The following is a 16,269-nucleotide window of genomic DNA, read 5'->3' as shown; positions in this document are numbered from 1 at the left end:
CTGCATGTTACTACTGCCTCATACAGCACAAAAAGTGCTCTGACTGTAAAACAGAAGATACTTAAAATGTAAAGCTCAGTGAGAAACAAAGGAGGGATACAGTTACACAAAGAAACATGGAATTTTAGACGTCCCTGTGAAAAAGTAATGCTGGTATGGAGTGATTAACGCAAGAAGGTGTCCTGACATGTAGATAAGGATGAGCTTTATCGCCTGGTGGAGTCACAGAACGGGAGGTGAGGAGAGGGTGACGGGGTGTAAGAAAGCAGAAAGACAGGATGAAATTAGGAAAGAGTGAGTAAGGTGGGGAGTGGAGGAGGGAGTGAACGATATGACAGGCAGGAGATGGAAGGTGATATGTGTGAATTACACTCACATAAAAGGAACAAACACTGAGGCCGTGAAAGCCCTTACACACATCTGGTGTAATGTACTTATGAAGTCATGTGACGTAGTATAAAGAGTGAAAAAGTTCACATATGGAGGTGGTTGTGGTGGATGGATGAATCAAACGTTACGCTCATTATATTGCGTAGTTATTTTAACGCAAACCACAATCTTTTCCAAACCAAACCACAACCGTTTAAACTCTAAAATGTGAAATGTTTCTCAACAAAGCTTTATTTTGAAAGTACAACCAGACGTTGCTCTGTTGTAAACTGTTGTTTACTTGACCACAGAACCCTGCATGCATGGGGTAGCTAAGGGCCCGCTGATCAAGCTGCCACTTTTGATGAGTCGGGAACTCATGTGAACACGAGGCAAAGAAAAATTGTTGGATGGACAACTGGAAAAAGTTGGATGAACGTGGCGTTAAAGGGGCCCAGCACCTCTTTTTTTTTTTTTTGTCCCGACACCCACCAAACATGTTAATACGCCCATGGATGCAGGGCTCTGAGCTGCTGTTTGTTAATGCCTCTTCATATATATTGTAAAATGAAGCATAGGAAATATATCATCTGAAAATTCAATTTTAAACTTAAGTAAAACATAACTCATGTATGTATTATCAGTAAAAAGTACTTAAAGTATGAAGTCATAGTGCAGTACCTGTCAGTGTTTAACGATTATATCTGATGTCTTTGGATTAAAAGTCCAGCTGTGTATGTTTCCTCTTACTGCTGCAGATGTTACATTATAACTACTTTATATATTGGTGGCTAGTTTAATGTACAGCAGTGCATCATGGTCTGTAAGATCATCATATCAACTCTTTATTAAAAAAAAAAAACAGCCTGTTTTCACTTTTCTTACAGCTAATCCAATAATTTATTAAGTTTAAGAAGCATAAAGATAATACAAAACAAAAAGTTCTACACATAAAGAAACACCTCATCCTCTAATTTATCATAAACCACCAGACAGGAAAAACTGTAATATGAAAGTAACAAAGTGAAGCTGTGAGAGTAAAACAGTACAATACTTGAGATATAGTGGAGAAGTATAAAGTTAAAGTATCTCAGCACTTTAGTAAATGTACACGTTTACTTCAGTAACAAACCTGCATACATAGGAACACCCTAACAGACATTACATTATTTATTTATCTGATAGCTGGTAGTTATTTTTCAGATTAAGGTTTCACATTTATCATAAGATCATAAAATGTTTCTCTTGTCAAGTAAAAATTCATATTTTCAAAATATTCAGGAACTCTGAACCTGCTCGAGTGTGATTAGTCATTTTAATCAAGTTTATTTGTATAACCCTTTACAATAGCCGACCAGTGCCTTTACAACATCAGCAGCAAAATATCTTTAAAATCAGAACATTTAAGTTCAATTTTCATGAGTTTGCATTTTGTTTTCATCTCTTTCAGATGAACTGTTCTTCACTCAGTTTGGCTCTTGGACATGTTCCTCACTCTGCCACGAACTGATGAGCTTTGTCCTCGCACTGGACTTAATGTTTAATGTTTGGTCTAAACTTTTGGAGCTGCTCCTCTTCACCTTCATGATTTCTGGAGGAAAAAGGTTGTATCACCTCTGACTTCAGAGGAGCTGCCGGGCTGTGATTGGAGGAGAGAGGCGTGTTCAGCGCAGGAATGCAGCAGCGCTCAGGTGGAGAGAGAGAGAGAGAGAGAGAGAGAGAGAGAGAGAGAGAGAGACCCGACACACCGACATAATAGCACCGCGCTCACACAGCCGACCACGGCGGATTGGCGGAGCGCTCCCGGTGCCTCTCTGTGCTGGGCTTCTTTTCTGCCTGCACCGTGCGCACATTGGAACTGTTTGGACTGAGAGGAAGGACAAAGAAGGAGAAGAAAGAAGTGCTGGAGGAGCTACCTGCTGATACAGGAGTGTTTTATCCGCGCAGGACTGGGTTAAGTGGAATCACCTGCCTGGAGGTGAGACAGGCTACACACTCCAGGGACAGACTTGACTGCTTTCTATCTGGAGTAATGTGTAGAACTCTGTGAAGCACGACTAGTGTTGTTAACTTAATTAATAATCAGAAAAAAATAACTTTTTATCAGAGAAGATTTTTTTTTTTTTTGCACCTGAATGTCCCAAAAGAAGATGCGTCTTTTTGTCCACTTTGCGTAAAGACAGATGTGATGCGTTTTGGGAACACATCTGTTTGGATGGAAGAACTCTGCGGCTGAAAGTGCAAATAAATAATAATAAAAAAAAGTTTCTTAAAACTTTCGCTTGTAAAAGAAGAAGAACAATAAGAAGAAGAAATCCCGCAGGAGAGAGTTGGATATGGGTGTTGTTGGGTCTGAAATCCGTGTGTCCGTGGAGCAACCTGCAGCTGGGATGCACTGTGCATCTGAGCCGCGACGTTTCACACCATGATACGGGAGCAAAACCTGCACCTGACAGCGAATACCTGAACCCAAATCCACAAGCATCTACTATGTCCTCACCACTGACGAGGTAAGACAAGTCTTCTGACTGCCTGCAGGAAAGATCGCATGAGAACTGAATTAAGGTGATTTATATGAAGTGTCCAGCCTTGATGGGAGGTGATAAATTCCAGAGACAAGTTGAGTTTTTCTGTGGAGCTCGTTTGTAGTTTGATTGAGTTGCATTTCAGGAGGGATGGGGGGTGGAAATATGCGGTGGTTTTTAAATATTTACCTTGAGTCATTTTGCTTGCAAGGAGCTGCAAAAGCCTTGAACATTTCTTGCAGTACAGTGAAGGATGGGAGGTGATAAATTCCAGGGACAGTTGAGTAATTCCCCCCCCCCCCCCCCCCGGTTGGAAGCTGTTTGTTTTGTGGTTCACTTCATCACAAGAACCGAAGGAAAAATGTGTGGTTGAAGACATTTTTCTTGCAACATTTCTTCTCTGTCGTGCATTATTTGTCTTGTCTCGAAGCATTTTAGATAATCCTGTAGTCGCCTGTGCAGTGTGCATGTTTGCTCTGAGGGCAGAAGTCACATCCAGTCTGCTGTAGGCTACACTTCCTGCCTAGTGGGTGAGGTAATCCTCCAGCCATACAGTATCTGCAATATTGCAACTCTTGCAGCTCTACATTCCACCTATCCTGCTACACTACCTTTATCTCCTAAATGTCACCGGATATAAATACCCTGCTCATATTTTATCTAATCCCATCCCTGCAACAGAGAACACAAACACGGGGGGCTACAGAGGGTCTGAATGTTTGCTCAAACTCCACACAAAGTCTTGATTCTTCTGAATCTATCTGAAAACTTTAAGTTTACCCTGGCTGTGTATTTTCCCCTCCAGGAGCAATACATGCTGACGCTTCTGCACCCAAAGATGTTAAAGTGTGATTTTCTCTTTTACAGGCTGTATTTGATGTAATGTGTCAGGAGTAATGTGTAATCTGTCTGTCAGGTGGATTGCTGTCAGCCTGACTGGTCTGCAGAAAGAGAACGATGAAGGAAAGAGAGCGAGAGATTAGGCAAATTTTCTATCTCTAATAACCCTTCGGAGGAATGTTTGTTTGGGATGGAGCCCTATGAACAGATTAAATCTACTTATCATGGAACACTGAGCATATAGCTTCAAAACGAGGACTCTAATTTGGTGTTACATGCGATGATGTCACACTCTCCTGCAAGGAGGAATTTCAGTCCTTCTCTTCCCTTCTGTGGAGACGGACATCAGCATTTAAAAAATGTCTTTGTCTATCTTCTGAGTACATTTCTGCACTGAAGCATTCATTTTTTACAGATGTATGAGCACATGCACATACTCTGATGGGCCCCAGATGTACACACGGCTCCTGAACCACAGTATAGAAAAGTCAACTTTATAACTACAAGAACAAACTTAAGGTAGCACATTTATTGAAGGTGGTTCAAGATAAAACAACATTCGTACAAACAAGTTTTTGACATGCAAGAAAGAGACCACAACGTTCTGCCTCAGCGACAACCTTTCGTACTCAACAGGTTCACTTCTGCTCTGCCTTTGTCTTTCAGTATCGACATCCTGGAAAGACTCCAGTCAGTCATCCAGTCAAAGATACTTCAACTCTTAAAACAAAACCTGCAATGCCAAAACTTTGAAACAAGTTCTTTTTTTTTATACTTCACCGATGTCAGTTTTTACTCAGTAGTGGTTATTAAGACTCTTAACTGTTGTGCCAACAAGATGCTCTCGGAAATTCAGCGACGTTTCTTGGAAACTCGACATACCTTCAAAAACAACCTCATTTTATCCACTATTTATCTCAAACTTGCTGCCAGCTGCGCAATACATAGGTGGAGTTTCGCTCACATCCTCGAACACCACCCGATTAAACTCATGTTCCCACTTAAGATCATAAACTTGGTTTGTAACCCCGAAGTGCAACTCTCAACAGAGATGAGCTCCACATCCATCATCAGCTCCATAAAAATAATGTGTTTAATTATCTTTTTCTACTTGCTTGATCAGGCAAATGAGTTTCTAAATTTATCAGCCCGATGTGGTGTTACTTGCCCCGGGCAATCGAGCAATCCTTGCAGTTGAGCCTTGTAACAGAAGGTTAAGACATGTTGTATCTGAAGAATCTCCCTCATTTCATGTCCCACTACAACAACCTGCTTATCTCAACACTGTCTCTGGGATACTTTGAACTAGAACTTGATGCCACTTGTGCACACTGACTCCTGCTCTTTGTCAGTCTGGCAGTGATCTTACTGATGCACACAAGTTTCAAGGTTCAGTCAGATAAGAGTTTACAGCGCTGTGTGTTTGTGTCTCTCTGCACGAAGCTGATGAAAAGTCTGTTCATTACTGTTTGAAAGGGTTTGCTTCCAAGCAGGATTAGGGTTGTGGTTTTTACACGGTTACTGTTTCTATGTCTGTCAGCAGGATGTTTTAAAACCCAATGGAAGAATTTCCGTTAAATTTGACGGACGTGTCGGCTTTGCGCCAAGGTACAACTGATTTGGTTTTGGTGGTGATCCAGATCTTGAATTTCTTTGGACAATTAATGTTTTTAAACTGTAATTATAAAACTGATTGAGACAAACACTTCAGAAAACTCCCAATCCTGCGGGTAGAGTTGTATTTAAGTGTTAGGAGTGATGTGTTTGGTTGTAAAGCCTGTTTTAATATTTAAACCTGTGGGGATTTCCCTCAGTGTTCATCATGTTTGTGTATTCTTTTTTTTTTTACTACTTGCGTGCATCTCTGCAAGTTTCTCATGTTATTAGACCATGACTATAGATGACCTGAGAGGCTCTGCTTCAGTCAAAGTGGCTGTGAAAAGATAATCTCATAATCCCTGAGGTATGACGGTGTACCAAGTTTGTTCTCCCTGTCGTGGAAGGAGCGAGTTAAGTGCAGCGAAGCGAAGGGAAGAAGGGTAGAAGGGTAGAAGGGAAGGGACCATGGTTGAGCAAGAGGCTGAGTCTAGACATTTTGGCAACAGCAAAGCCAACAACACGATACCAATGTCTGTTTTTCATTTAGTCATTTACCACAACCCTCTCTGGGTGTTTTCAGGAAAACAATAGTACTTGATTTCTTTTCGCGAAAATGTTTTACTACGCCTTCGAGTGAAGCAGCTGCCGCGGCACAAAGAGCCTCCACTTGTGTTCAAAGAGGCTCCTTTTGGTTAATGCGCTGACTGACGCCGCTGAGCGTTCGATTGTTGCTTCCTCATTCATAGTCAATACAGATCCAGGGGTCAGAGCTGACTACGGAGCCCTCGCACTGAACATCTGTTAAGGGTTGTGTCAATTCATTCAGCAGCATGCTCCATATAACCATCAGACCCTCCACCAGGCTCTCCCAAAACTCTGGGTGGGTCACAGCTAAATCTCTGGCTGGGTCAAAGGTTAAGACCGGCCCCTGGTTGGAAGACCTATTGCTTTTCTTGGTGGGTGTGCACCCAATTGTAAAAAGGACGCCTGTAGGTCACCATACAGAAACACTTAAACCCTCACACAGAGAAACTAACGGAGCAGAGATCTTCAGTCAGGTGTCTCCTGTGTTGACATGACTCGCACCTTCCCGGAGGTCAGAGAACAAATTCTCACCTGCACTGCACTTCAACCAGAACACAGTAATAGCTCCAATGTAATTGAATGATAACTGCGTGCAGCTTGTTGTTTATTTGTGCAGGGAGGGAACATGAGCGCTACCTGTCTGTCAGGGTGTGTTTAAGCAAAGGTTTGCGAGTTCAGTCATTACAGAGGAATTATCAATGAGGGCGGGGAGAGTTCTGCCTCTTTTAGCTCCGCTGGTGAGGCCTTTGCTTTGTCTGGTTGTCTGGACAGATTGCACTTTGTTCAAGTGTTAGTTGATGAGATTTTAGTCGTGGTCATCTGGGACTTTCAGGATAAGACAGCCAGACCAAGAGTTTCTCAACCATAATTAGAAAGTGCTGCCAAAGCTGCACAATCACGATCACATTTCTAAAAAAAAGAAATCAAAATCTGCATCAAAATACATAGGTGCAATAACATGCAATAATGCCAATGCCAATAAAAATATCCCCTTTTTCTCTCTTAAATAATAATAATAAAGTTGCATCATCATTTTTATTACGAACATTTTAAATGTGGAAGATTGTATTGAGGGGATAGTCCATAAAAATATAAAAATATCAGCAATTAGTTAAAATTACAACTTACGATTATTGCCATTATCATCTGCTGATTATCTTCTTGATCCATTGTTAATAGTTTATAAAATAAGAAAAGCGTGACTGGACAGGTTTAACCCTTCTGAAGAAAGTTGACCTGGGTGACTGAGAACCTTCAGAGATAACTTTGTAATACCCATCACAATTTTGGAAAACCCCAAGGCGAGGTCTTCAAAAGACTTGATTTATCCCATCAACAGTCCAAAATATCTAGTCGGAAATGTTATAAAACAATGAAAAGCAGGGGGTTCTCACTGTTCTCACTGTTCTCACTGATTGATTACTCAACTTTCAGGTCTGGAAGATATAAGCGTTGCTGTGAAGTGATGCTGCACACATGTAATATTTTCTCGGAAGAGAAATGATGGACAGCGAACCAAGCTCGTTGGCTTGATGATTTCAGTCTGACCATTATTTGTTTAATGATAAGAGCAATTTGGTGTTGTTAGTCGGGTGGGGTCGCTGTTTTTCCTACACCCTCAGTCAAAACAAACAACTAGTCTTGTATTGATTAAAGTAATTTCCCTCTCCCTGCCCCGGAGCTATTCACTAATGTGCTGCTATAGTCTTAATGAGAGCCGGAGGAGGCGGACTGACCCCTGCTCACCTCTGTAACGGCCCCTGTAGGGAGGGAGGCCAAGCAGTCAGTGACCAGAGCCGCTGTCTTTTCATGTTCAAAAACTGAAGCTGAACATCGAGTGAAACTGAGAGAAGTGGATCCATCTCTGTGGATTACATCAACAGCATTTATATGTATAATTTGGCTTTTATGATAGCTAAACAACCTTATTACCAGTGAGGTAATCTTGCGAGACAGCTGGACTCAAAAAAGATCACGAGATCATGCAAGAATCCATCTCGCAAGGCTTCAATCTGCACTTGTGTTCGCAAACCACTGTGTTTTGAACTAATCAGCATTCACTGAGGAACTGCTAGCAGTTACAGCGTGAGCTATGGTCGTGGTTTTACGCCTGGTGCATGTAACATTTTGCTCGAAAGCAACATTGGCAGCTGCTAAAGAAGATCGCATAGAAGCTGCGAGCATCAGTTATATCAGAACTGGGCAGTGCTTCTTCATCGAAGAACAGCACAGAAGCTTTTCTTGATGGAAAAAAGCTCTTCCAACTGACTTCAGTGTTTGTTTGTCTATGTTATATTGTTCTTTGATCTGATTGCTTGAAGTTCACAGTGACAGACATATGGTTCATCCAACCACTGCCAATTATTGTTTGAAAGTACCTGCCCTTTTACAAGGAGTTTCCAATGACGTCTTCCAAGTTTGTGACCTGTGAAAACGAAGTGTATCAGTGACATTGACGAAATAAATGCAGATGTGATGTTTGCTGTGATAATTACACAATTCGAGCTACTTTTTTAAAGTAGTCTGCTAATTGCTAATTTGTAGGAAAATTACAGTATCGTCTTCAAAACTGTGAAGTTGATTCCAAGTTGAGAAGGCCAAACTTGCAAACACGATGGTCCTTCAGTCACGCAGCTGAGATGCTGGAAGTAAAATGGAGTCTGTGTGAAAATGAAAAGGCCTCTTACATCAATCATACTTTACGAGCCCATTGCCTCTTTCGGTCAGTGCGACCTTCCTTGTTCCTCTGATATGAATTCCCCCATGTAAGGCCAGGACGGGAGCTGAAGGGAAGGTCTGCTCAGCCAAGTGTGAGGGAGATGTGTATCATTTAATTGGAACAGGGCAACTACTGACCTGGGACTGAGCCAAAAGCCAACTCCGAATGCTTTGGACCGGGTCTGTGTTTATGGCCCAGGGAGAGATAAAAGAGACAAAACAGACTGAGCGAGATAAGACAGACTAGAAGCTGACAGAGGATGAAGTGAGACACGGGAGAAAAGGTTGCTGCAAAGGAAAAAGAGAAGAAGTTGTTTAAATTTCCAGATGGGACTCGTCTAATATATTTTTTCATCATTGTGTTAATAAAAATGACACATCCCATCAGGCTTGTAAAGGTATGACACACCACGGCTGTCAGCTCAGCAGTGCCAGTAAAGCACTTGAAATAGAGGGGCTTTCCAAGAAAATCACCGGCACTTCTCAGAAAAGAGGACTTGTCCTTTGATGAGTCAGAGGCAGAAAAAGATGGAGAATCTGCCTCTCATAGTCGCCCGGAGGGTAATGGAGGAGACAAGTCAGCTAAAGGCAGCTCAGCGGAGGTCTTATCTGGTGGCACCTCAGACTTGACTCACTGTGTTGGTGCCACACTTGCCTATAATTGCCTTTGGCTCAGTTTCGATATAAAAAATGTTGCTTTTTAGAGCTCAGGTCATTGATTATAATGATACACATAGTACAACTGGTCATCATGGTGCAAAAAATGGTGCAAAAAACACACAAAACATTCAGCGATTGCACTCAAGGGCGTCAGTTCACCCTTAAACAATGGCCTGTTGGTAGGTCAGGCATTAAAAATGAAACCTCAGAGCTTTACTTCAAATTTTATACATCCCAAAGTGTCCAAAGATGCCAATTTATATAGGGAAACAATATGAACTTCAATAAAATTGGACAGTTATGGTGTCCTGTTAACATGCGACAAAGCTCCATGACACGTCCTTGACTTTATTCAAGGGGTCAAGCAAGAAACAGATGTAAAAATAGGGCCTAGAAGGTGATCAGTGTGTGCATGAAAGGTTTAAAACAATCCAATCCGATCTTTATCCAATCGTTTCTTTAGATTTTTAGAATTGGGTTGCACCAACCAGCCTATTCATGAATCCGTTAGATCTTCTATTTGCTTTTGTTTCAAACTGTCTTTTGCTAAATCTGGTTGCACCATTTAAATGCAAAACTAGTTCAGACTTGACTTTTGGAAATATCCGTAGCTTTAAGCAATTAACTGTGTAAACAGGAAGTCATTGGAACCTGCATAACTTCTAAAATTACAGTCTTATGGTGACTTTTGTTTTCTTTTGTAAATATAGACTTAGTTTCCTTTGCATATTGAGAAATATGTGTTTTGCATATTGAGTCATGTAGTTTAGAATGAGTGGGAAAGTGTCCAACTTTTTCGTTATTTGACGTATGTTGTGTTATTTTTGTGAAATGAAATCTGAAATCTTCTCAGTTACATCATTGTTAAACAACATTTTTCAAGCTCTGATGTGTTGAGCATATTTCATATTTCTCCTCTAAAAAGTTGTATTCAGAATCACAAAATCACAAAGAATTGAGCTCTTATTCAGATTATTAATGAAATTAAAAGGTCTTCATCCAAACACAGCAGGTGATCGTGGTTTTTCGGCATCTCTTTACGTAATGGAAGTCAACGGTTGGAGAGGGGCAGCTGGGGGAAGTTCAGTCAGGCGGGTGGTCGCTGTCTCTCGGGCTGTGTGAGAGTTAATAAGACACTGATGTGGTGGGTGGGGGAACTGGGTGGGGAGAATTAATGATACTTGCTGGATGGGGGGGCATTCCTGACCTTGGCTTCTACCCACAGGGGATCACAGTGGTGTGGCAGCTTATTTGTGGATATTATCAGTGACCTAAAGGCCTCTGCTGTTTGAAGTGTCAGTTTCATCTTTTCTTTCTGTTCTCTCTTGCTCTCTTTCTTTTTGTGGTTTTTTTTCTCCCTCTCAAACACCTCTACTGTAACACCTTCACTTTTGTGCATATGACATGTAAAACACTTACCAACAAACATACATGTGCGTGTTTCTCTCTGTGTCTCCAGGAAGCTGACTCTGTGCCAGGCCCTGAACTTTATCCTGCTGCTGGTCGCTCCTGTTTGCCTGTCGTCCCCGCAGAGTGTAAGTCCAACCAACTCACATCAACAAGTCACTGCATGGCCTCGACGGAAATGCCTCTGCCCGGTGTCAACACCTCAAACTATATTTACCCTGGATTGTAAAACCTGTATTGCCATTGAGAAGCTCAGAGTGTGTTGGCTCAGACTGTCACCATCTCGGCAGTCCTGCCTTTGCCAGCTCCCAGCTAATCTAAAAATGGGCAAAGATGTGGGCAGGATGAAGCCTGGTTGCTCAAATAAGCCACCTGTAATGGCACCCAGCTGTCAATCAAAACACCAGAATCCTGTATAACTTTAAGCCTTAAAATAATCTGAACAGGTGAGTTGTATATAAATTCACCCTCAGTACAGTTGTCATGAACGGGGAAATTAGCTACAGAGACCAAAACAGTTTTTTGTACCAGGCTGTAAACATGTTTATTTCTGCTGTGAAGTTGGACATTTGAACATGGGGACTTATGGAGACTGACTCACTTCTGGAGCCAGCCTCAAGTGGACGTTTGAGGAACTGCAACTATTTAGTTTGACCAAAGTCAAAAGGTGTTCACGACAAAGAGAAGCAGCAGAGAACCATGTAGGAAGTGTGCCATAGAAACCAAAACAATAAGCTAAAAGAGGCTTAAAAGCTCCACAGAGCCAATTTTAGACTTCATTGTCATTTAATTCATTGTTGACATGACAACATTTATTTAATTAAAGTTTAATGTCTTTAATATATTCAAATAAAAGAGAGTTCTTTCAAGTGTACTTGAGTTTAGTTGCACCCAATAATCGTCAATCGGCAGCCACAATGTCAACCTTTGTGTTGTGTTGTGCAAATATACAAAGCTAATAGCTGGATGACAGTGTTTCAACAAGTGCGCCATGCTGAATTTACACACAGTGCCTTGCAGTCCTAATCTGTCAGGGCCCAAAGCCAGTTCCCACAACCTTCCCCCCTACTTATTCCTGCCTTTACAGTATATCTTTTTTTTCTTACGTTTGACAGACTTAAATGTTGCGATTAAGCTAATTTGCTCAGAGAAAAACCCACTGCTCTCAGGTTCCAAAGAGGAAAAATGCAGCTCATTTAGATAATAAACCAATTACAGCTCTTTGACCAGCATCAGATGTGAGCAGGTCTGCCCGTCGCCGACGTCTGGGTCGTGCTGATTGGATTGTTTTTGCAGCATGTTTGTCTTTTGAAGGTATTTTGTCTCTGGAATGGTAATGTTCCTATAAACCGGCGTGGTCTTTCCATGCTCTGGTTGCTGCTGCACCACCCTTTTCTGCTGCAGCATCCATCTTTCATCACTGTTTGTCTTGTTGTCAGGCAGACAGCCCCCTCACCACCTCCCCTAACCTTCCCTCAGGCCCGGCTGGAATAACCAGACACAGACAGGGATAGGCTACCGATGGGTTATCCGCTCCATCACGTCAAACACAGGAATGTTGTGGAGGGTCAACGCTCTTAAGATCAGTCTTTCATTTTCTGTTGACAGGAAAAACAGTGAGTTCATACTGTAGTACACTGGTGTCATTTGAACAGATCATTTTCATCATTTTAGATTGCTGAAACATTTTCTGCATTGAGTCATCGTCGCAGCTGCACTGGCTGTGACTCTGCTGTCGATGTCCAGATAGGGATGAAAACAAGACAAACAGACCAGATGGATTAAGAAATGCAAAATTCAAGAATAAGAGCTGGTTGTAACCAAGACGAAGCACAGGTGGATTTATCCCTTTACGAAGCGACAGGTGAATACAAAGAAGTGAACTGAAGTGTACTGAAGTGTGCACATTAGTTTTATATAGTTGTAACTTTTAGTCAGACACTGTACAGATTTGGCCTCATTTTAGCCCCAAAGTGGTTACCTAGACACATTTTAGAAAGGGACAAATCAGTCCATCTTAGAGGTCTAGGCTTTTGCCAGCTACTGAAGTGGTCTGAATTGCCTGGTTGCTACCTGTGACGGCATCTACCTATCGCTCAAAGCGACTGTGTCCTCAATTATGCGTAACTTTAAGTCCTGAAATAATCTAAAGCAGTAGTTCCCAAACTTTTTACACCACCTCAGAAAAGATTGGGCTCTCCAATTACCTCCTCGTTATGACCTAGATGTTAAAATACATCGTAGTACAAGGTAGCAGGCCATCACTGAAACAAAAGAAAGACAGAACGGATTGTAAATAACATTTCAGTAATACAATAGTTACTTTAATTTTAATTTTAGTCGTAGTTTCACAGTATTATATGATCTTAAATTAATTTATGGGACCCCCGTTTTTAGAATCACTGATCTAAACGGATGATTTCTATATAAATTCACCCTCAGTACAGTTGTCATGAACGGGGGAAATTAGCTACAGAGACCAAAACTGTTTTTGTACCAGGCTGTAAACATGTTTATTGAGGTTGGACATTTGAACATGGGGACTTATGGAGTCAGCCTCAAGTGGACGTTTGAGGAACTGCAGTTATTGACACTTCCGTGGCTTCGTTTTTGAGGTTGCCGTGAGGTGAACGTGTTGATTAATAGCCTGAACAGTCAGGCTTTCAAGTGATCTGATGGGTTTCTGGCAGGACAGGAAGGAAGGAAGGAGGAGTTTCTCGATCCCTGGTTTTCCCCATGGCTGCTGTCAAAAGATCTGCGATAAACTGCGAGCTCGTTTTTGATATTAATGGAGCAGTATTTTACATTTTGTGGCTAAAACTGTGCCGGCTGCAGAACAGAGACCACATTGTCCTCATCTCTGTATTTATGTTTTTGTTCTTCTTGTTTCTGTTCATAGATGATTTGCACCATCCAGAAATATCAACTCAATAAAACATGAAATATTACTAAAACATTACACAGCACATTGAGATGAAGAATGCACTGCGTTATGCATGTAAATGTGTCTTCTGTCTTCACCTGCTGTCCTCTTGTTGTCTTCGAGGTGTAAAGTTTCCCCAGTTTGTCTGTCAGCTCCAGACGGTCTCTGCAGACTGGGCGAGCTGGTCTGCTGACAGATGAGAGGACTGAAGGGGGAAAAGTCGAGGAAGCTGTTCACCTGCATGTTGGACCCTGACTCTTCACCTTCAAGTCCCTCTGATTTGTTTCCTCTGCTCATGTGAAGGAGGCAGAGGGGGGGAGGGGTGCGGCGTAAAGGTCGAAGGTCACTTTCATTAATCTAGAATGCCGGCCGACCCCATCTCCAACTGTTATCAACGCTAATTTGCCCGGTGGTTAACACTAATGAGGGCAACCTCAGGTGACCCTGCCATGGAAAATGATGGAGAGTCATAGCACAGGTCGCTCTCAGCTGAGTGTGTGTGTGTGTGTGTGTGTGTGTGTGTGTGTGTGTGTGTGACCAGTTGTACTCTATGAGTCACAAAGTCAAGGAGCCTCAGGTGTGTTTTTCCTCTCGCTACAGAAACACAACATGAATGTCAGACAAGCTGTCACTCGTGCAGTCACTTTGTTTCTTGAGGGTTTGATGTGGGAGTTGTATCACAGAGATTTATGGGCATCAGAAATCAAAAGCACTGTTGTCGTGGTGATACTACATAAGAGGCATGGCAACCTGCCACAAAATACTATTGTTCGCTTTGAAGTTAAAAGGCTTCACAGTAATAATTCATTACATTTTTCTTAAAAGTTGTGACACTTGAATAACATAAAATATGTTGGCAAATTACTAGTCAGTAATTGAACTGAGTAGAGTCACTTAAGCTTAAGTGAAACGGTGCTGGGGAAATTCCACATTTGATGCCATGCCATTGTCAAATAAAGCCTGCTGCAGGATTTGGTGTGTGACGCAGAGGAGCCTCTTTGTGTTCAATGAACCTGAACTTATATCGATGTGAACGTCCGGTTAGCAGCTGCTAATAATACTCAGGATGTTCAGTTCAACGGATTGCTACGTTCAAGCTGTCACCAGTAGAGTTGACTGAGGTTGAATACAGATAACAGGCATCATGGAGCCAACTGAGCAGGGTCATAAGATAAGTTAAAGTTAGGCGCCTTAATGACTGGATGAAATGTTGGAATGAAGGATGTGGTAGTGCTCCTTCTTACATGGTGGGAGTAGCAGATTTTTCTGGTTCTTCTTTTCAAATTAAAGCATTTGCTGCTTTTCTCTGTTTTGTTTCATTGTAAATTTAGACTGTTTGGATAAAGACAGACTAAACAGAGAAAGTCCTTTGTTTGAGCCTTTTATTATCAACACAAAGAATCAAGTGTAAAACATGGCAGAACATCCTATTTACACCACACTCACTCACATTGCTGTATAGCAGATCTGATTACACGGCGGAGAATCCTGCTGCATGCATCTGCATTTTAATGAAGGAAAGGAAAGAGGCAGGAAACCAGGACAAGAACTTTAAGTTGTGTTCTGCACCATCACGGGTGGCCTTCTCCGTATGCACGGCTGATACTCCAGATGACTTGAGCCCTTCCTGATAGACGGGCAGCTGAAGCCAAAGTCGTTGAAAGTGTGTGTAAAGAGTTAAAAGTGTGTGTGAGTCAGCTCCTGTGTGGGAAAGCGGTGGGAACGCTGCCAGTTTCAGTCCTCCTCCAGGGCAAAAACTCTGGAATGTGTTTGAGGAGCACCATTGAGATTTTTCTAATCACTTTTATTGTTTGGCTCTGATGATCCTGATCCGCCAGGCTCACAAGGTTTTTTTTATTTTTTTATACCACTCTTTGAATAGCGCCTGTTAGATTCTAGCCTATAAATAACACGTGTTTTGTCAGGCGTCACACGTAACAACCCCAACAGACTTTCTTCCCTTTCACAAATGATGTCCCATCACTCTGCCAACACCGTAGTCTGTGTTTTCCTCTCATACACGCACACACACACATGCAGGGATTGTGAGCTGATGACAGTTTCCCAGTTGCCACCTGACAGCTTTAAACATGCCGGACCCAACACTGCAGAGTGATGCCGCAGAGTGATTAGAGAGCAGAGAGTTGTGTTATCCCTGCGGTGTTCACTCGACTGTGCATGACTCCACAGTCATGGTTATAATGTGTCCAAAATATAATATAATCAAAGCCCAGCAGCACAGGACAGAGACTGATCTGTGTGATCTCTGAAGATATTAAAAGGTGTTATAAACAGTGTAACGAGATCCTAATATAAAGATGGTACTTAATAGTGGTCAGCCCAGCTCGGGGCCTGTCTCTCAGACTTTTATTTCACCTTCTCTTCTTAGCTTCCTCCATCATCCTCTTGGGTCTTTTCACCTCTGTTATTATGTCCATGAGCCTGGTTAGATTGCACGCTTGCTCAGCTCTGGTTCTGGCACAACACTGGCTCCGCTCCCCATCAGCGTTCACTCAACCTGCAAACCCTGAAAAGCCTCTTCCTGGTGGTCCAAACTACCCGTGGTACCAGTTCAACACTCCTCCAGTGATCTGAGCTCACAGCCCGGCTAACAGACTGAGCTAACATGAGCTAACAGCAGCT

The 16,269-nt window shown here is 42.1% G+C and overlaps 1 protein-coding gene across 1 annotated transcript in view; it reads left to right on the top strand.

Moving 5' to 3' along the window:
* Positions 1-2,082: 2,082 nt before the first annotated feature.
* adamtsl5 (ADAMTS like 5) overlaps positions 2,083-16,269 on the top strand; it is a 30,064-nt gene continuing 15,877 nt past the window's right edge. The window contains exons 1-2 of the mRNA XM_010751251.3: positions 2,083-2,879; positions 10,756-10,831. Coding sequence (XP_010749553.2) covers positions 2,860-2,879; positions 10,756-10,831 — 96 coding nt within the window. The 5' untranslated portion in view covers positions 2,083-2,859. The remainder of the gene's footprint in view (positions 2,880-10,755; positions 10,832-16,269) is intronic.

The sequence above is a fragment of the Larimichthys crocea genome, chromosome VIII (genome assembly GCF_000972845.2).
Source record: "Larimichthys crocea isolate SSNF chromosome VIII, L_crocea_2.0, whole genome shotgun sequence".
NCBI lineage: Eukaryota > Metazoa > Chordata > Actinopteri > Sciaenidae > Larimichthys > Larimichthys crocea.
Note: the sequence above shows the minus strand (reverse complement) of the source record. Positions and strands in the feature narration are given on the sequence as shown.